The 22,612-nt window shown below is 31.2% G+C and overlaps 1 protein-coding gene across 1 annotated transcript in view; it reads left to right on the top strand.

The window, feature by feature from the left end:
• The window catches only part of LOC145286066 (ubiquitin-conjugating enzyme E2 Q1-like), a 63,913-nt gene that overhangs the window by 31,226 nt on the left and 10,075 nt on the right, over positions 1-22,612 (top strand). The window contains exons 2-4 of the mRNA XM_080134739.1: positions 3,922-4,026; positions 8,166-8,267; positions 11,178-11,260. Of these exons, the coding sequence (XP_079990865.1) occupies positions 3,922-4,026; positions 8,166-8,267; positions 11,178-11,260 (290 nt within the window). The remainder of the gene's footprint in view (positions 1-3,921; positions 4,027-8,165; positions 8,268-11,177; positions 11,261-22,612) is intronic.

Here is a 22,612-nt window from a genome sequence, read left to right as displayed (position 1 = left end):
AACCGGAAGTTCGGTCTGAACCATATGCTGAAGATTTGAACTGGGCCATCTGTCCTGTAGAAAGGAGCCGAAAAGGTGGTGTCACCGCTCGAGGCTCTGGAGTCCATTCCAAGATATGTCTTGACTTTTCCAATGTATCTATCTGAGCCATGTTTAGAAACTTCCTTAGGCTCATCTACGTTCAAGTTCATGGCTTCATTGAAAACTTTCCTTAGTTTAGCCCTACTACTTACCCTTATAATGATTTTTAGTCTCATGCTGTAGGTTCGGCTTAACTAGTTTTATGCTTACAGTATCCTTCATAGCCACTGTTAGTTTCTTTTCTAAATACTTCTTCAGCTTGGTTTTAATCTAGTGCAAGACGCTGAGTGTATTTGATGGAGCAGATTTTAATCTTAGTTTTCAAGCTAAGCCACTACTTACTCCTCGTAATCGCCCCACTAAGTCCACTGGATAAGTAGTTGTAGTTTTTAGCAAATCTTCAGAACCTTTTCTATGCGCCTTTTTCTTTTAAATTTTATTTGTTTTTATTCTATTTTTTATAAGATTCCAACACATCAATATGAATAATCACACTATGGTCAGTTTAAGTATCAAATCTTTTTACACTAACGTATGTATAGCCAAATGCTTTAGATTCCTCAAAATACATCTCATTAAGTATAAAATGAAGCCCCTCCCATCCCTACCATTAAATTATGCTATTTACTGCAAAGACATATTATATCATCTAGAATTTGGGTTCTCCTCTCAATAAAGTCCTTACCTGTCTTTTCTTGGAGTTTCTAGAGGATAGTCCCTCAAGTCCTTCTTTATGCGCACTATCTTAGATACCTTGATGATACACTACTTATTATTTGTCAATAAACTGAAAAAAAAAAAAAATTAGAAAATAATCACCTCGCCAATTTCCTTGATATCATTCTGCACAACACTCCAAACAGCCTAAACTTCTCAGTCTACTCCAACCACAACAACTGAATAAAATCTGAAATGATCATAGGCTTATGTCTTAAGCAAACATCTTGCAAAAACTGAATTCAAACAATGGCAATGTGCCTTGTCATTGTATCCCAAACTGTGATCCTGGTTAAAATATTACTCATTTTTTATTGCATTTCATCTATGTTTTTATTTTTCTTTCTTTTCTTTTCCTTCTTCCCCTTTTCCCATTTTTATTTCTATCGCATGCACTGTATAATTTTATTTTAATTTTAGATAGCTAGACACGTTTCCAAAACATCATGTTGTGTATTTTTTTTTTTTTTTTTTTTTTTTTATTGTTTTTCAATAAATTTAAAATGTTAACTTTTTTAAAGATATTTGTTGATATGAACGAAACTGGTAAATCTCAATTTTGATTTCTTCCTGTGTCTAATTTTCTTTTCCTTTTTCTTTTTCACACATCCTGTCTTCACTTTCATTTTATGTGTATTTTATCCACACACACACACACATTAAATATAATAGCTACATGTTCTGAATTAAGGACAAAAAAAAATCTAAAAGATCTAGGAAAATCTTATCCATACATTCCAGGAATGCAAATCAAGTTTTTAATAAATACCCCAATATATTACAATGTACACAGCAAATCGTTTGAGGGATATGGTTTCTTAGCTCATCTCTGAATAGTTTTGTTAATAGGAAATACTAACAAGTTAACCCTGACCTACTTACATGTTTTCTTTGTTACTGAACAGTTTAATTTTGTGATACAGGGTGACTCCCCCCCAAAAAAAAGCTAAATGGAGGCCATCTAGAACATATGCTGTAGAACGGAGAAAAAAAGGCCAAAGACCCTAGTGTTTTGATGTGATGTTTTGAATATAATAAACTAGTTATGACCAAAGTTTCATTTCATTCAGACAAAACACTAAGAAACGGGGCCTAATTAGAGTTGAGACCCTTTTTTTTTGGCCACCCTGTATGAATCTATAAAATACATTTCTATATTTTCTTGAAACACACAGATGTGGTACAAGATAGATGCGAGATGGTTTTAACTTGTTTCATTAAAGAAAGCGGTCTTGTCTCTTATCATTTTCAGGAGTGCAGTGTGTTGTTTACAATAAAATTATAATTTCTTTGTTTGATTAATATAAGTAAATCTATATATTCATATGCCTTCACCTTTTCGTTTTGATACTAATAATACATAGGTATTAAAATAAGTTAGTCGATATTACAACTTTGTTATGTTACAAAAAGATTTCCATTTAAATTGATATTTTGTTTTTACATTATTAATGATCAGCATAAAAATCTATATTTTTATACCACTCTTAATTTATATATATTATGGAATTTCTATAATTTTGTTGATAAAGCTGAAAGCGAAGTCAAAATCCAAAAATTAGATAATAAATTACAAGATTAAATATTAAAATGAGAGAAATATTAATTTGTGTTTAAAGATCATTTTATTGATAGTTTAATTCCTATTCTATTATCATATTCAGTTTAATGTCCCTTTTTCCATGCTGGCATATGTTAGATGAATTTTTTAGAATTTAACTTCTAAACTAACCTATCTTAGGCCAATTCTTTATTTATCCCTTTTTCTCTAAAATCCATTCTTATCAATTCCTCTGTTTTGTTTGGTCTTCCTCAGTGAACTGAACTTGCTATCTCAACTGTTCAACTAAGCAAAATTCATTCTTTCAAAGTGACCATACAATCTAATTCCTCATTGCGTATACATCTACTTATATTATATAGATTTAATCTTCCTCTGAGGTCATCAGATCTAAGTTTCTTGAAGACTTGCACTACACACAGTCCATTTTCAAGAACTTTTCAAGGCTTTTCAGTTTTTCAAGGCCTTTAGACAAAATTCAAGTTTTCAAAACAAAAATTAGAGTGTTTTACAATCCACAGCAATTCGAAAAAGTGATAAAAAATCAAATATACAACAAATTAATGTTACCATAGCCAATAAAAGTTACTTTACAACCTCCCTGCATTATTTTTTGTGTGTATTTAAATAGTTTTAAATGATTTTTATTTCATTTTCAAATATTAACTCTTTATGGCTTTTAAATTTCCAACCAAGATCGCTAATGTCTTGTCCACTTTTTTGGCTTGTCTCAGCAGGAAAGTTTTGAGGTTTTTTTTTTTTTTTTTTTTTTTTAAGGGGGTGGTCATTTTTATGGTGGCTACACTACCCCCCCTTCATTAAATTATAAATGAAAGCAAAAATAGAGGGAAATTTATTTCGATTTTATTTTTAATATTTCAACACAAATTTTTACAGGACATAAGGCCTTTCAAGACATTTTGAAGACATTTTCTTTATTTTCAAGGAATTTTCAAGGTAATAATAGAAATAAAGGCTTTTCATGGCAAAAGTCAAAATTTAAGGACTTTTCAAGTCTCTGCGAACCCTGTACATATCTATCGTATCATTTTCATTTTTCTCCATGCAACTGTAAAAAAATAAAATAAAATTTTTTTTCCTCTTTTAATATCCATGAAACTTTTCTTTTGAAAGAAACATTTCATTTTAATAGTGGTCCTGGATATGACCTTAAACTATATCCAATGGTGAGGCCCCAGCTTGGGGGCTTTGGGGAGTGTGGAGCCACCTTTTAATTGCCATTGCTCCCAGGTCCACTCTGACCTTGAGTGGTAGTACCTGTTAGGGTCCCAACTATGGGTTAAATAGAAACTGACTTGAAAAAGAACAAATATATTCTATTAAAAAATTTTTCTTCCGAATCGCTGGATTCAGCATTAAATAACCTGAAAAGGGTTGATATGCCATAAAACAAAAACAACCAAACAATCATTTTAATAGAACAATTTTTGGAACTACCATTTATTTGTCTTTTTTATTTTAATAACTTTAAAAAATGTCTTAAAATTTTTGTCATATTTTTGTTGCATTCATATTGCAATTCTTATTTTCCCATTTTTTAGGAAACTTACCCCCAATCTGCTCCAATATGGTTTAGTGACATTGAAGATCCTATGGTAACCAGTGCCATTGAACATGTGTGCAATGCCACTGCTGATAAATATACAGTAAGTGAACATTCTTTCAAAGTCTATTCCGAAAAATTAATGAGTCAATCATTTTTATTACTCTTTAGTTACAATATATATTTTGTCACTTTCAAATTTTTTGATTCGAGATTTGAAAATCTGAGACATTTTATGTTTTTTAAGCATATAAGAATAGATTTTACTAGTGGTCGAGTAGAAATCCAATTAAAATTTATTTTAAGAGCTCAGTTAATATTTGTATATTTTCATACATATAGATTGTATTTTTTTTTTTTTTTTTTTTTTTTTTCAATGCTTGATTAAAAAAACATCTCAAAACTTGTATAAATTTTAATTTTATCAAATTACTAGCAGAAATATCTGGTATTGCTTGCGATTAAATAAGGAATCCCATGTCTTCTTCCCAGCCAATAATACCATATTACTTTTTAAAATTATTTTTTTACATTTTATAATATTCAATTTTTCGATGAGATTAAAGAATATACTCAGCATTTTGTGAGAAACATTGTAAGTAAAGTGACATTTATTGAAATAATTTTGGCCAATTTATAGTTTTTGACCCTTTGAAGTACACCCAAGATTTCTCTAGAATGATTTCAGACTCTTATGTATTCTTGTCGAAGCCCTTGATCTCGAATTCTGTTATATAATTTTTAAGTAATAAATAAAACCTTTAATTTTTGTGGATATCTGACATGAACAGAAACCCACACTATTACTCTCCATCCCTGCTGATCAAAATGAAATTTACTCATCCAGGTTAATAGTTTCAGAATATATATGATTATGAGCATCTATCCTCTCAAATTATAGGAGTTTGTGAACAAACACATAGGAAATGCAATTTGTATATAATTTATTTAAAAATTATAGGTTACATATTCCAGAAATATACTAGGGTTTCATTGACATAGATATATCTTTACTGTTTAGAAAAGTCTGTCCTCAGTTTTTAAATATTTTTACTTTAGCGCTCACATTCTTATGCTTGAGCACTTTATTGATTTCTTTTCAACATACCATGATGAAATTTTATGTATATTATTCAAACTGTCAATGTTAAAAGCTTAATGGATGTTAATTTTTCTTATCTTCAACACTAGAGCATATATAAATAAACAATAACATGCTAGATACCAGTAACAATGTCTTTTTCACTTGGTAGGCTGTTTTGTCAACACATGAATGACAAAGTATAGAGATATATATCCTGTATTTTCCATATGGGTAACTCTTCAGAAGTCCAAAAACATCATAAAAGCAAAAAAGATTGATAAATGATTCATAAATGTAGTTAAAAAAAAAAGAACATAAGATTCTTTTTACTCATCAGACGTCATCTTTAATATCAATTAATTTTTTTGAAACTGCATTTATAAGTCCTAAGAATATGAGTTTTTTTTTTTTGATATTTCTGGCCACAATTTTTGGACTTGTAAATATATTCAGTACTCAGTTATATTCTTTTATATTCTATATGCTGTTTCAATTTTTTTTTTTTTTTTTTTTTTTCAGACAATGTATTAACAAAATTCAACAGCTCCAAATAGATTAAAAGATAATTTTCACATGATCCCCCTGTAGTCTGTCTTAATTATGTTTATTTTTTTTTTATTTAACAAGGTTTAAACTTTTTTGGGAGGAAGTAGGTTAAAAGTGGAATATTTTGGTAATAGTTTTCTTTTAGTTTTAAGCATTAATCAAATGTTAATTACGTTTTGAAAAATAACATTGAAAAGCTAAACAATAAAAAAATTTAAATAATATAAAATGACTGAATGAATTTTTGAAAAAAAAATGTATGTTGTAAAACAACATAGGATACATATTACATTTATAAGTACTTGCATCCATAATGTAAATCATTGTTAACAAGCTTCACCATTTGTTATTGAATATTTCAACTCCATAACCTTTTCCTTTATTATCGAATACTTTTAATATATACAACCATTGTTTCTATTATTATTGAAGTATTGAACTATTTTTTGTCAAGCTTCCATAAAAATGTCATTCTGTCAATTATTTTTAAATTTCATTATTGTTTGTTCACACGATTGTCTTTATTGTTTTAATACATTTCAGCTGGTAATGTTTTGCATATTTTGCTGGTCTGTCTTTATTTAGTAACCTTTTAAACAAACCTTGTTTTTACTTTTTATTTACCAGTTAGTTACAAGATTATATTAATAACGTAAAAAATTAAGTCTTCAATGGTTGATCTTGGAAAATCAATGATACATTAGCATTTCCAGTTTATTTATGTAAAATTTTTAATTGTTATTTACAGTAGTTATAAAGATCCCATCAATGGAATTCAAAACTGTTTGAATCATGCAAATATCCCTAGTGGTTTAAAAGTTGAGAATTTAAAGTTCTGAAATTCAGGGTTTTTAACATATTTGTTTTTTTTTTTATATAAAAAAAAAAATATTCCTGAATTCACAATAATTCATTAACTTTTTCATTGTTTCTCTAGGTTTGAAAAATTTTTGCATTATTATAAAATTGTATATTCTTATCTATGGTATAGCCCATTATTTAGAGAATAAGAGGTACAAATATTAGCAATTAAAAAAACAAAAACAATTGAGCAATAGATAAACACGAAACATACAAAGTTTGTATGTATATTTTCAAAAGTTTAGATAAGTCATTGGTACCATCGGTTTCAAACCAGATATTAGGGAACCGTTTTAGGTCCCAATATCAAGCTCTCGTCAGCCAATCTATCTCCTCTGTCTATAACCGGAAGTGGAAATATACATAACTTCCGGTTATAGACAATAAAAAATATTAATAAAATAATGAAAATAAAAAAAAATATAAATATTACTCAATATTATGCTCTTATTTTGAGAATATTTTATTTATAATAAGAGCATTCTGCTGGAATTCTTTTTTCCCCAAAAATATAACTAAGGATATATATCCATCTGTGTGTGTGTGTGTGTATATATATATATATATATATATATATATATATATATATATATATATATATATATATATGTATATATATTTATGTAAATTAGATGGCAAAATATATTTATTAAAAAATAAATCTTTTACTCTCTAAAAGAAAAGTCTTTTTGTATGATGTACTGATCTTGCCCTTCTGTCATGGAAGTTAAAAAAAAAAAAAAAAAATTGCAAAATGAAAAATTTCAAATGTTTAGGGAAAAAGAGAAAGAAAATAGCAAGTTATGCTCTCTGCCATCTAAAATATATTTGGAAAGAAATTCACTCTATTTCCATGAGTTTACAATGAGATGTTTTTATTATTTTTTATTTTATTTTTTTCTTTCTCTACAAATTAATACATAGTTTCCTTTTTTTAACTTTTCAGTTTGACATATTTTTTCTTGTTTAGGGCGAACATAGGCAAAGCATTTGTTCCATTTTTGTTGACACATGTACACATATAATGATAAAATAAGATTGTATGTACCACACGAAAAGAAACTGGAATCTTAAGATCTACATCATTCCAGTAATTATAGGAGCAATTGCACTCCTGAAAAAAGAAAAAAAAATGTAAAAACTACCAAGTGCAAGAGATATATAAAGAATTGCATTTAAAGGGACGATTAGAATCTTTAAAAATTGCTCATTTGGAATGTATGAGATAGCAGATAAATGTTTAAGATCCAGTAAGATACTTCATCCCCAGCTAAAAAAAAAAAACAAGAAAATTTAAAGTGTATATATATATATATATATATATATATATATAATAAACTAATTTTTTTTTATGCAAGGAAAAAGATGGATCACAATTTATAACTTTCAAATGAAACCAAAAGAGAAATAGAATAAGTCACAAATTGATTAAATATCATGTACAAGAATATTTTTTACCAAGATTAGAATTGGAGGGCCCCCCCCCCCCAAAAAAAAACCCTTGCCATGTGTTAGGATTTGCTTATTACTGAAATCATTAAACTTTATTTGCATCTATACTATTAACATGTTTTATTAATTCATTTTAACTCTACTGCCAACAAATCTACATTTGCAACTTACATCAAAACTTAATATATTTAAAGAACAAACATTTTCAATAATTTTGAGGTGGTCTGTTGTATAACATTTTATTAAGGTTTAAACTTTGATCCTATTTTATAAGAATGGTTATTCACATTATTTTTCAGATCTTAGATCAAGTGAAGATCTTGTTAACGCAGCTTTGCTCACTTCATAATGTACCGATCCCATTTGAGGTGACGGATATTGATAGAGACTTGGCAGCAAAAGTAAGTTGATATCATAAAAAAATATTTTTGAAAATGAATGATTGGCGTTTTTTTTTTTTATTTAACTTCTGAAATGTTGTGTATTTATATATACTTTTTGTTTTGATGAGTCAACTTGATATAATCAAATGTTTTACAAAAAAAAAATTTGTTCCATTTAACAAATTTCAAATACTAATCAAAATATTTATTAGTTACAAAACGAATTTTATGTTGTTTTAAAATACAATTTAAAAAAGGGTACTCATGCAGAGAGTGATTCAGACATAACTCAGCGCACGCTCGGCTTTCCTCGGTACATGACCTCAACAGCTGGAGTAAGCCAAGCCTCACTGAAGAAATTAAGCCGTCTGACGTAACCAATGACAATGTAGCGTGATGGTTTTCAACGCGACATGCGTTCACTCAAGTTGAAAATTCAAAGCAGCAGATAACAATTTGGAAGAGGAAGAAAAGAAAACAAATTAGTAAAAAAAAAAAAAAAAAAAAATGCACACTATTTCATACTTTCACGTCAAAAAACAAAAAAAAAACATGAATTTTACAGCCTTAAAAGTGAGCAGCTGAAAACATCAGCTTTTGTCAAGAAAAAAAAATTACTGGCACAGACGAAAACTTGTGCAACATGTGGACACAGGTGCAATCTTATTATAAGAGGAAAGGTAAGCGATGGCTATGCCTGGAGGTGTCAGGCTACCAAATCCAGAACTTTTACATCCATGTGGACTGGTACCTTTTTTTTTTTTTTTTTTTTTTTGCCAAGTCTAGGCTGATAATTGCCATCATAATTAAAAGAATCTACTTGTGGGTGTTCAAGCGAGCAACACAGAAAGACCTCCAGTGCGAATGCGGAATACGATCTATGGGCACCATTAACAAAATAACGGCCTGAGTAAACAGTAACAACAACTGTTTTAATATGAAAAAAAAACAAACTATCCCACCCAGTTTTGTTTCAACTTTTCTAGTTTTCAGGTTTTTCCTTGAAATAAACAAAACAAAAAAAAACACCCCCAAAAAAACAAAAATAAAAAATTGTTTTAAATTTTTCTTGAAAAAAAAAACTTTACAAAAAAAATTCCTTGAAAGAATTTTGCTTACCTTTTGAACCTTTTCTCGAACAAAAAAAAATCTTTAACATTATTTATTTAAAAATATATATATATATAGCAAAAAAACCCCGAAAAATATAACATTTTTCTTTACAGTTAATAAAATGTAAAATTTAAGGTAGGTTTTCTTTTCTTATGCTTTCATCGGCGACGCTCGGTTTACTCTGGCTGTTGACGTCATGTTCTGGAAAAAGCCGGGCGGACTCTGAGTTACGTTTGGATCAATCTCTGCATGAGTACCAAAAAAAGGCTTAAAATAACAAGAAATCGTAATTTTTTTTTTTTTTCAACAACTTGGGAATCCACTTTTTCATTTATTTATTAAATTTTTTTTAAGTGATCAGCTCATCATATCAAAAATATATTGCTAACAGAAATAATCTGATGCATACCAGTTGGTAGCAATAAAGAAACATTTCTTTGATCTGATTACTTTTTAGTTGTTTGCAATGTTTAACAATATCAAGTGTTTCAAATGAATGCTTTTCACATATATAACCATTTTAGTCTTACAAAAAAAATTTGTATATTATAATAAACATTAGTTTACAATATTACCAATGACCAAATCTTATCAATGATTAATATTTCTTTTGAGTTAATATTTTATTCTGAAACACCAGGTGGAAATCAAAGTAATATACTAAATCCAATTTCAATTAAAAAAAAGAAAAAAATATGGGAGTGAAACATTCATTGATTATTATTTAATCCCAGGCAATGTTGAATCTCCCTGCTAGTACTTTATAAGCAAAAAATATCTGGTGTTGCATACGTGACAGATTTGTAGAATTAAACATCTTGTAAGTGCTTTGGGGGAAATAGTATGCATACAATTTCATAGCCATCCCATGATTGTCTCTGTAAACAACTTGTAAATCTCTCCCACATCCTCTAAAACTTAATAAACAAAAAGAAAAACTAAAGTTAAAATTTCAATGATGTTTAATTACATAGAATGCTTGAAAGAAAACTTTGGATTTTTAACAATTGCTTTTCCATACAATTCTCTATTTAAACAATGTATTTGGCTTCTCAAATAAGAGAAATAATGAATTTTAAATAATTTTGACTTTACTGTTATCTTTATCAAACTATTCCTAGCAGAACACATAGAAATTCCAGAGTTGTATCCTTCATTTGTTGTATACTGCTGCCATGCTTAAAAATATTTCCATTCTATGGACGTTCTGTGTGAATCCAGATTGTACAATATTATTGTATCACCTTTGTTCAAACTGAATCATACTTATCATATGGTTAATATAGTTTCAAAATAGGTGATTATGGAGATCTATCTCCAAAACCCTTGTAAACATATTTTCATTCTATAAACATTCAACACTGACTCCATGATCATCTTTGAATAGAACAAACATATTTTTTATCCTCGCTCAAAAGTAAAGAAGGTGTATTTGAGTTTCATGTTCGACACAATAATGATTTAATCTTTTAAATATTTTAGTGTATTGTATAAATATTTAAAGCTGCATTCTGATCTATTTGTTAAAAATGTGATGAGTGTTTATCACTTTCATTCACTAACAACCAAATTTTGAAACATCCAGATAATGGAATCTGTGGCAAAAAAGTGTATCCTCTAACAAATATCTTTTAAGGTATTGGGCCCCCCCCCCTGCTCCACCCACGCTTTTAAAAAACTTCTTTACTCTTTTTTATTATTAGAGCTTAGTATGACGTTTTGGAATATGGAGTAATTTTTTTTAGAAATTTAAGATTTCAACCTATAAATTGATCACTAAAGTAATTTTTCTTGATTTAATTTTCCATTTTTCAGCGTCATGCCACACGAACTCAACGTGAAGAATCTGATGATGATGAAGAGGACTTCCATTATGAGATGGAAGAAGAAATTCCTGGGTAAGAACTAATAAAAAAGGTTATGTTTTTGAAGATGACCTTTTGTTCTCTTACATTATGGAATCACTAAGTTGAAATCGATCATGTTTACCGATGCTTTCATCCTTTTAGGAAAGATAACTATTGCATTACTATAGTTTTTGAGTAAAATAGAAATTTTTGTTTGATGCTTATAGAAAATCATTTTTGAAACCAAATTCATTGCTAAAAGAGTTAATTTTTCAATAGATGAAAACAATATGAATGAAATATTTCATCTAACTCTGGCTTTCCTCAGTGAGAGACGTTATTTTTTAAAAAATTTTTCATTGTTGATAACTTGCTAAAAAAGATTGGAATCTGATAAAATATTTCATTTATTGAAAAAAATTAACTTTTTTAGCATAGAGTTTGGTTTCAAAAATGATTTCTTATATTCCATTCTATGGTGCTTTCCAATGTAGAATATTGGATCTGTTTAATACATAGAAATTTTATTTTGAAACAGGAATAAGTATATTAAAATATGAATATAAAAAAGCTAATATCTTGAAGTACAATGTACAAAAGAAAAAATGAATGTTCAGTTGTTTTCATCAATAAATTGTAATAGACAACTATTCTGTTTAACAGTTTCAGTTCCTACATGGTCACAATATCAAATTTTATAAAAAAAACAAAATATTTTTAATAATTCAATGAGACCTTATCTATCTATCTATCTATTTATATATATATATATATATATATATATATATATATAATTCTTGGTTCGTTCAACACCGATAAAACCAACATTGCCAATTTAATTGAAATTTTCAGAAAATCTATCTGTAAAGTCAATGAATGTTTGCATGTTATTAAAATAATTTAACATTGCGAATTATAAAAATATTAATTAAAATATAAATATTTTTTGTAAGTCGTTTCTGCGAGACTGCCCGGTTTTATTTCTGGTAACTTCTGTAACTACTCTCGAATTACAAGATAAGTAAAAAAAAAAAAGGTACTCATGCAGAGAGTGATCTGTGCTGAAATAATAACGTTATTATTTAAAAAGCCGTTCTTAACATGGGGAAGGGAGGGTGTTTTGTACCTATTCTGTACTTTAACCTTACAATTGAATAAAAAACATATCATAAAACTTCAATTAAACGTGGAAATACGATTTAAAAAATAGCGCGGATCACTCTCTGCATTAGCAAAAAAAAAAAAATCCCGTATATTTTAAATTTAAATTCATTTATGTATCTTACCAATTTTTTAATTTTAAATTCCTTTATTTATGTTAAGGCTTTTCACTCATGAAACATTACGTTTAAATTGTTTAGTTTCTTTCACAGCATTTTTACATAAAAAAGTTTGTTTTAACTTTTTCTAAACTGTTTTATTTTTACGACATGCCTTAGCGTATTATAAACACCCTAACCTCCCCATGTTAGAAACGGCTTTCAAATTAAACACGCCCTTCCACAAACCTCGAAAGCCGTTCTTAACATGGGGGAGGTTGGGGGTGTTCATTCCGAAAGCCGTTTTAACATGGGGAGGTTAGGGTGTTTATAATATGCTAGGGCGAGTCGTAAAATTAACGAAGTTGCTATTTATTATTTATTGTAAAAATTGCTTAAAATTTATTTATTTGACAAAAAAAAATTACATTTTGGTACTCCTTGGACGTTGAGTTCCTTGGCGACAAGCAGAAAAAATAAGTCGCTCCCTTAGTCCCCCACCTCACCCCGCACATAACATTTTATTTACTGACGTTGCCGTAACTAAACGATTATTTGTCACATTTACAAACATTTATTTATTTTGAAAAAAAAGTTTTACTCTTTATGCATATTAAAAGAAAAATGTTACTAAACATTTATTAATAATTTATCACTTGTACAAACATTTGATTTTAAATTTCTTTTTAAATGAGGACTTCTATCGACTTTTTTTTTTTAATAGTATTTGCGGATGGGTATATTGACAACAAATATCAGTTAAATTTTGTAAATATCCCCCCCCCCCAGTGATTTTTCCGAAATCCGTTAACATAGAGAGGTTGAGGGTGTTTATTCTGAAAGCCGTTCTTAACATATGTGGAGGTGGACCTAATGTAAAAATAAATAAATAAAAAAAATAACTAAATCATTTACTGATAATTTCTCACTTTTACAAATATTTTTAATTTACATGCGCGGATGAACAAATTGTTGAATAGTTGAAAACAAAACGTTTTTGTAATAAACTTTGAGTTTGCAAAATTTAACTCATATTTGTTGTCAGCATACCCATCCGCAATTACTATTAAATAAAAAAAAAGTCGATAAAAGTCACCATTTAAAAACAAATGTTTGTAAAAATGAAAAATTATTAATAAATGTTTAGTAACTTTTTTTTTTTTAATATTCATAAAGAGTAAAACTTTTTTCAAAATAAATAAATAAATAAATGTTTGTAAAAGTGACGATCATTTAGTTATAACGGCAACATCAGTAAATAAAAAATGTTACGTGCGCATGCGTTAGCCTTGACTAAGGGAGGGGCTAAGGGAGCGACCATTAAATAAATTTAAGTGGTCGCCATGGAACTCAACGCCCAAGGAGTACCAAAAGTTTTACTCTTTATGAATATTAAAAGAAAAAAGTTACTAAACATTTATTAATAATTTCTCACTTTTACAAACATTTGTAATTCATGTATTTACTTACGTTGGCTTAACTCTTCATGAATATTAAAAAAAAAAAAAAAAAAACTAAACCATGTATTGATAATTTCTCACTTTTACAGACATTTTTAATTTACATGAGTGGATAATTTTTTGGGTAAATATTTACATTTGGGTCCACCTCCACAATTTTCTTTTTTAAATGACGACTTTTATTGATAAATGAATCTACTTCTCTGCAACGGGCATTGAACCCCTCCTTTTTTTTTTTTTTTTTTTTTTTTTTTTTAAATAGTATTTTCGGGTGGGTATGCTGACAACAAATATCAGTTAAATTTTGCAAATAGTTTTTCATCTCCCCCCCCCCTCCAAAAATGGTGTTTATTCCGGAAGCTGTTAAGATGAGGAGGTTGGGGGTGATTATAAAGTGGCCCTAATCTAAAAAAAAAAAAAATATACCAAGTTTTTTAAATGATTAAAATAATTTCTCACTTTTACAAGCATTTTTACATGCGCACATAAGCAACTATTTTTTTTATTAACTTTTTTTATTTAGAAATTAGTTAATTTCAATGAATAGAATAATAAATCATTTATCATTAATATGTTTTTGGTTTTGTGTTGAATGAAACTTTTTTTTTTTTTTTCATTACAACAATAATGAACCAATTTAAGTCTTCCGGCATGCGTTTAAGGGTTACGAAATTATCAATAAATCGTTTAGTTATTAAGCCAACGTCAGTAAATTAAAAAAAATGTTATGTGCGCATACGTTAGCCTTGACTAAGGGAGGGGCTAAGAAAGTGACCATTAAATAATTATGCTGGTCGCTATGGAACTCAACGCCCAATGAGTACCTAAAGTGGCACTTATGCACTTATCTTATTGTGCTATTTTTAAAAATAGTATTTTCACGTTAAATTCAAATTTTACAATATCTTTTTCTTTTATTAATTTGTTAGGTGAAAGTACAGATAACCCGGTCGGTTTCTAATGTGTGGAAAATCTAGCTCCTGAAAAAAAAAGGGGGGTACTCTGGATAGTAACAAAAAATTAAAATTGCCTCAGTCTCGAAAGATTTCTTCTCTACTGAACGAGGAAAAAACGGTGAAGTGTAGTTCACCTTCTGTTTCTCTCACCCCCTCTCTCTTCCTCTCTTAATCTCTCTCTATCCATCTCTCCCTTTCCCTCTCTCAATCTATCTTTCTCTCTATATCACCCTCTCCATCTCTCTTTGAGCCCCTTTCTCCCTCTAACTCTCTCTCTCTCCTTCCTCTGTCTCATCCCTCTCTGTTTCTAACTCTCCCCCTCTCTCTGTCCATCTATCAATCCCTTTATCTCTATCTCTTTCTCTATTTTCCTCTCACTTTCTCTTTTCTATCTATATATCTTCCTCTCTATCTGTCCATCTCTAATCCCTTATCCTATTTTAGTCTCCTAAATTAATTACAGTGAATAAGGCATTGTCAAAACATGGATAAATCCTATTTTAGTCACCTAATTTACTGACTGTGAGAATAGAAGTTATTTGGAAATTACTGCTACCTTGAACAGTAACTGGTAAAACCTTTGTAATTAAATTGATTTTGGCAGCCATTCGGTAACAAAATGACATTGCCTTAGCCCTTGCTGCATGAGGAATACCTGCGACCTTGCTGCCAAGTAGAAGAATTATTTATTCTACTTTGAAACATTCAATTTTTCAAAAATCTCCTGTTTGGCATCTCCAAAACATCCAATATGGGGAAAAATATTGCAGAAATGCAAACTTATTGTTTAGGATGAATACCCAGTGGTACGCAAAAAATTACTTGAGGCTCTTGGTCGATTCTTGCAAGATTTGCGTGGCAATGTCAGACCATTTGGGAATGCAGTAATATTGCTTGCAGGAGATTTCAGACAAATGTTACCTATTATTCTTCAATCAACACCAGCAGATGAAATAAATGCTTGCCTCAACTACTCTACTTTTTTATTCCATGTGAAGACATTAAACTTAACTCAAAATATGCATGTCCAGTTGCAGACTGTTCGATCCGCACAAAATTTTTTGCGTCACTTGTGGGAAATTGGGTACGGAAAAGTGCCAGCTGATCAGAGTTAAGGGCAAAATTCTTTGACTTTTAACTTCTGTAATTTTATTACATCAAAAGAAGAGTTAGTTTAAAAGGTTTTTGCAGATATTCAAATTATAAGAAAATTCCACTTGACTGAGTGAACAAGCTATTCTTGCAGGTCAATATAAAGACGTCCATGAACTTAACACTATTATTCAATGTAAAATTCCAAGAGGTAGTCAAATACAAATTCATCGACACTGTTGTGAAAGCAGATAAAGTGGTTAATTATCCAACAACTATATTTGCCAGGGATTGCCACCACATGTATTGCAACTGAAAATTGGCGTACTAATTATCATGTTGTGAAATATAAACCAATCCAAGCTTTGCAATGGCACATGGCTTGCAGTAAAAAAATTAACAAACAATATCGTAGAAACAACAATCTTAACAGGACCTTTCACAGATGAATATATCTTCATTCCATGCATTCCTATGATTCCACTGGATACATCATTACACTTTAGGAAATTGCACTTTCCAATTTTATTGTCGTTTGCAATAACCATCAACAAAGCACAGGGAACAATCTTTACAATTGTGGGGCTTATAATTACACACCGACTGTTTTTTCACATGGACAATTTATGTTACGTATTCAAGAGTCACCAAACCAGAAAATCTCTATATCAGCTAAGAAAATGGAACAACAAAAACTGTGTACCCATACGAAATGGAAAATTAAACCTATAAGAAACATGCGGAACTTTTTCCATTGCGCCAATTTGAGCCACAGCAACGCGTGGCAGGGTATAGCTAGTTTAACATAAATTTTCATACAATTAGAGTTAATGAAGGGCACTAAAGTTTTCATAATTCTCACCTCAGTTTTGCAATTTATTCCCAGTAATCTTACAATATAAAAATAATCAAAAAAAAAAAAAGCCCCCTTTTTTTTTCTTTTTTTAATGTCTTGAATGTCTGCAATTAAAATCCGTCACCCCAGAAAAAGGAAAAAATTATTTCAAATATGAAAATAGTCAGTTATTTTAACCTCAAGACTGCTGCCTATATCTCTCCTGCATTATACATTATCTTAAACCATCTTAATTCAATACTTAACTACAGCCTTGTATTTTAATAATGCATTAATACTGTATTTTTTCTTTGTTATTTAACCAGTTTTCAAACTATTTCTTCTAATCTAAACTAATACAAAATAATGAATCTGCTACCCATGCTGATACATAATTACATTATCGTTTTTTATTGTAAGGGTGATTTATAATTTTTAAAACTTTAGGACCTAAAAGAACTTTATGATACTTAATATCTGAATTTTATAGCTAGCTTTGCTTGACTGCTACTTAAGTTTGCTTTAATTGTTTAGGCCATTATTGTAAAATTGTTGCATAATGTACTTATATTAAATTTTCCATCCTTATAAAATATATATATATAAATTTCCCAAAATCCATGAAAAGACCCCTCTGCTGAGATGCTCAAGTACTGACCACAGTCTGAAAACCAGTAGAAACATTGCTTTCAGCATTATGGGCAGCTATGTGTAATCAAAACAATCATGACAAGCAAGCCTCTTCTTATTCTTTAATTGCTTACTAAGTATTGTAAAGTTACCTTCATTGTCAAATACTTCACTCTTTTTGAAACTCTTAAATTATCATTCCTTGACTAAGTGTATGCTTAAATATACTTGCTGTAAGTATATATGGTTCCTTATGTATGATACTGGAATAATTGGAACATTTCTTTTTTAAATATCAATTTAAAAGAGCTTGTTACTTTACCTCCAAGACGATTGCCTGTGTCCGTTTTGCATTATAAACAAATCCTTATCCTGAATCCTATTCTAATTCCTGTATATGTTAATATGGTATTCTTGTCAGTTAGATCATCTCTTTCGTTCCAACTAGACAAAAACCAATTGTCTTTCTTCTCAAGCTGCTATAAAATCACATACCATGGGAGAGAGGGTTTATCTTCCAGTTCTTAACCTTAGAAAGCAGAAAATTAAAAATCGATACTAAACATAGTTATCTATATCAGTAAACATTAACTATAGTATATACCTATACTCTATGGATTATCTATAAGATGAATACTTATTAGCCATAGCTTGAACTTATACCTAAATTTATATTAAGTAGAAACTCTTTATATTCTTTCTCTTAGATGGGCAAAAATACTGATGATTGTCTCAACATGAAAACTAAAATCTTAAGTTCGAAGCTCATTTTGAATTGTACTCAACTCCTTATACTATACGTTTTTCAAATGCATTTATTAATCCACAAACCATATTTAATCCTCGTTTAACTCTAGTAGATACTAACCTTAAATCTACACCCATTACTCATACATACCCCCCACCCCAGCTTCTCTGCTCATAACGGTTGAATAACTACTTTCCAATCTTAATCGTATTTTGAGGAGTGTAATTTCATAGCACATGCTAACTACCTTTGATACTAACTCGATTAATTCAATACCCATGCAGGAGCATAGAAATACTTGGCTTGAAACGAGGCATGAGGCAAACCCTCTTGGTGCTGATGGACCTATAGATCTCGTCAGGTCCTTCATTTAGGAAAAGGAAAACTCTGATGTTAAACCTACGTCACTGACTTCATACGTCCCGCCACCACACGGGGGAAGGAGGCCTCCTCAGTCCTGGTCGGCAACCTCTCTAGAACTGGTGACTCTATCAAATTACCGGTTTGCAAACCTAAACTGCTTAAGGAGTAGGTAGGCTCTGCCTATCATCTGGCTTCCATACTCCTTCTTTGCCTATTAGCCAGGAGCAGAGGTGCGATCACAGGGACTCAGATGCTCAATGCTTGGCTGCATTTTCTAACTAGGGCAATGAATGTTGTCCCCCACACCTGTCTCATTCCCTTCCTCTTAAACTGGGTTTCTTGGGGGTGCTTGTTTACCATGTATACTAACCTGATTAGACTGGGCAAACCTTGTCTGACACGTTTGAGGGTACCGGTTTAATAGTTTGCCTGGCTGCTGTATTCTGACTAACAGTACAGGAGCCCTAACTCTTTGGTAGCGCTTAGAGCAGCTGCTCGATCATCAGTTGTATAATATTGGGATGATTGTAGTGCCATATAGTGCGTGGAAAGGGACCCTTCACTCATCTCCAGTGGACATTCCCGAGGCCACACTTCTGTGGACGAGGAGTTGGCTGATGGTCTACTTTTGTTGCACGATGGTGGCAATGCATATCCACTTTGCCTAGCACCCCTCACCCTAAATTTAAACTATAAAAATGATTGTTCAATCCAAAATAATGATTAAAACATACACACGAACAACGCTTCACCTCCTCCCTTGAAGCTTGCATTTACAAATTTTCGTGAACTTAAAACTAGACAAGGTAGAATCAGTTCTCCTAGCAAACTCCCCGAATATCTTAGTGCTAAATAAAACTAACGTGCACTCCTCCATCTCCTCTAACCACTTTAACATGTTTGGTTATCTTCCACTTTGTTATAAGCACTCTGACAAACACATGCACGGACTTGGAGTTTATATTTGTAACACCCTCCCCATGACTAAGGAATCTAAACTCGAATCAGACGACCAGGCCTTCATGTGCTTTAGACTAATGTTACAACATAGCATTAGCTACTTATACTTTCTTTATTGCTCTCCCTTGTTCCAAGACTGTATTCTAGTCAATCACATCTTTAACAGCATAGATGGAACTCTCCCGCTAACACCCAAATACATATATTTGGCGACTATAATGTCTACATTATTAATAATGTAATTGACTGAGCTTCTCTAACTACACATACTACTGAAGGATTCAAAGCAGCAATTGAAGCACATGTTCCCATACGGAAGTTTTAAAGCAAATGCCACTCTCCCTAATGGTTTACTTCTTCTTGCTCAGCTGCCATTGCTCAAAGGCAGCATGCATACCACAGACTTTTCTGACATAAATCCAGCATAAATAGACAAAAGTATATAGAAGCTAGAAGTAATTATAAGAAGGAAATAGCCACAGCCAAGAGAGAATATACTGAAACCACCAGAAAACGCATTGAAGAGCAGAAATTAGGAACTCATAACTTCTGGAAAGTCTATAATAGTGTAGTAAATAATGGGCAATCTACAGTTCCTCTACTATTCAACAATCTTCAAGTTGTTTGCATGGCAACCGAGAAGGCTAATCTGCTTGCCCGTCGGTTTGCCTCCAACTTTGGACCCAGCAAACCACTCCCTCTCAGATTTTCCTCTACAGACAGAAATCACACTAGATGATCTGAAAATCACCCCTTCTCAAGTACATGATATAAAAAAAATAGACACCTCAAAAGCATGTGAACCTGCTCTCATCCCGGCTGTACTATGAAAAAAATGCTCCACTAAGGTTGCTCCTATTCTCTCCAAACTTTTCAACAAATGCCTTAATGAATCTTGCTTTCCTTACTGCTAGAAAACTGCTTCTGTGGTACCAGTTTACAAGAATTCTGGCAAAAGAACTGATCATTAAATTATCGCCCCATTAGCCTCCTCCCTCTTTTTGCCAAAATATTGAGTCCATTATTAATCAAGCTCTAGTCATCACCTCACAGTTGCCAAACTTCTGTCTGACCAACAGTATGGGTTTAGGTAAGCTCATTCTACTGTAGATATCCTAACTGTAATCTCTGAACATATATACCATGCACTGGATAAAGGATGGGAGGCTAGGGCAGTAGCCCTAGATATATCTAAGGGCTTTGACAGGGTATGGCACGATGGTCTTCTCATGGAAATCAGATCCTATGGTATTACTGGAAGAATACTTAACATGCTTAAATCTTTCTTAAATAAGAGAGGAATCCAGGCTGTTTTCTATGATCATATGTGGAAACAATATGATATAAATGCGGGTTTACCTCGGGTTGATCCTTGGACCTTTATTATTCCTGATATTCATAAATTACCTCCCTGATAAAATTGTCTCTGAGATGGGTATATTTGCTGACAACACCACGCTTTATAACAGGCATGAGGGTAAAATGAATGAACACATATCCAAGACAATGGCAGAAACACTAGAGGAAGACCTCCAGTCTGTAGTGAAATGGGGACAAAAATGGATGGTGACATTCAATGCTGCCAAGACTAAGCTTCTTTCCTTTAATAACCACTAATAGCCATGGTTAATGATATATTATTTGAAAGTACTTCACCCAAACTCCTCTGCTTAACGTTCACGGGGAACACAAAGTTACTTACGCCTGAGAGTATCTTGTACCTCTACAAGGCCACTATTCGCCCATGTATGGAGTATTGTTGCTGCATTTGGGCTGGTGCATCTGCTTCTATTCTCTCCCTCTTAGACAGGGTTTACTATCATTATAGGTCCCACACTATCAACTCGGCTTCAACTGCTGTTCCATTGACAAAATGTTGCTTCCCTCTGCCTGTTTTACTAGTATTTTAATCATAGGTGCTCTGATGAACTACAAGCCCTTGTACCCCCTTGATGAATCCGACAAACAGCAAAATCTCACCCCTACACAGTAAAAATCCCTAAATATAAGAAAGCCTTTTACTCTAATAGTTTCTTCTATAGAATTGCAAGACTTTGGAATTTCCTTCCGACCTCCTGCTTCCCTGACTGTACTGACCTGCAGAAGTTTAAGTGTAATGTAAACAGACATCTTGCTGCTCAACTTCCTACATAGCATCTCTACAAATTATGTCCCAGATAGTAACTCCCTACATCAAAGTGGCATTGTGCTTTGTTTTGGGGTGAAAATGCAATTTAAAAAAAAAAACTTACAATCAGATTGATTCTTCATAGCAAACTGCATAAATCAGTGATTTTTGACATATCTTAAAAATGATGTTTAATGTTATAGTATATGTGCATGGTGTAAACATAGGATGAAGAACTTTTAACTGTAATATTTAATTGTCTATCTTCTATTATCTAAATCTCAAACATCTGTTTGCTTGTGTGTTCTTATGTCTGCTAAAAACTTTTGTAAGTTGCATCGAGCCAGGTTGAAACCGGTACCATCTGAATGAGCCATTCCTCTGATGCATAATATCAGAAAATTAGAAGAAAAAAATTAATTCTGTGATGGTCAACTAGACCATCTTTTGCAAGTGAGGTCACGTTTCGCGACGTGATTTTCGCTAGTCACGCACGTGTAGCGAACTGAAAATGTTTATAAACATTATTTTGTGGGGTCATGATGTCCTGAGTCGTCGTGGTCTGATGGACAAAAGCGTTTGCCAGTAACATTTTTCCTTCCTTTTCCTCTTTTGTGTTTCAGGTTCGAGCCTGCCTACTGTGGCTAATTTTTATTTATTTATTTTTTGTGGTTGCACAGGCACTTGAATTTTGATCGAAAGAAAAGATGTTTTGATTCATTTATATTTTCTTTAAGATTCCAACGCAACAAAAAATGGGGAAGTTGTCACCCTTTTTTGATGATTCCGTTCTTTTGTGGGGGTTGCTCAATATCCTTAGTATTGCAGCTGTGTCGAAACCGAACTTCATGTCCACCTAGGTAACGCCGGGTATCCATGCTAGTTTTCTAATATTAGAAAAAAAATAGTTGTCTACTCAAGGACAAAGAGACTTTGTTAATGAAAGTTCTATTTTGATTCACAGCTTTTTTT

This window comes from Euprymna scolopes, chromosome 10, assembly GCF_053919585.1.
Source record: "Euprymna scolopes isolate OS-2025 chromosome 10, ASM5391958v1, whole genome shotgun sequence".
Lineage (NCBI taxonomy): Eukaryota > Metazoa > Mollusca > Cephalopoda > Sepiida > Sepiolidae > Euprymna > Euprymna scolopes.
This window is presented reverse-complemented; position numbering and strand designations above follow the sequence as displayed.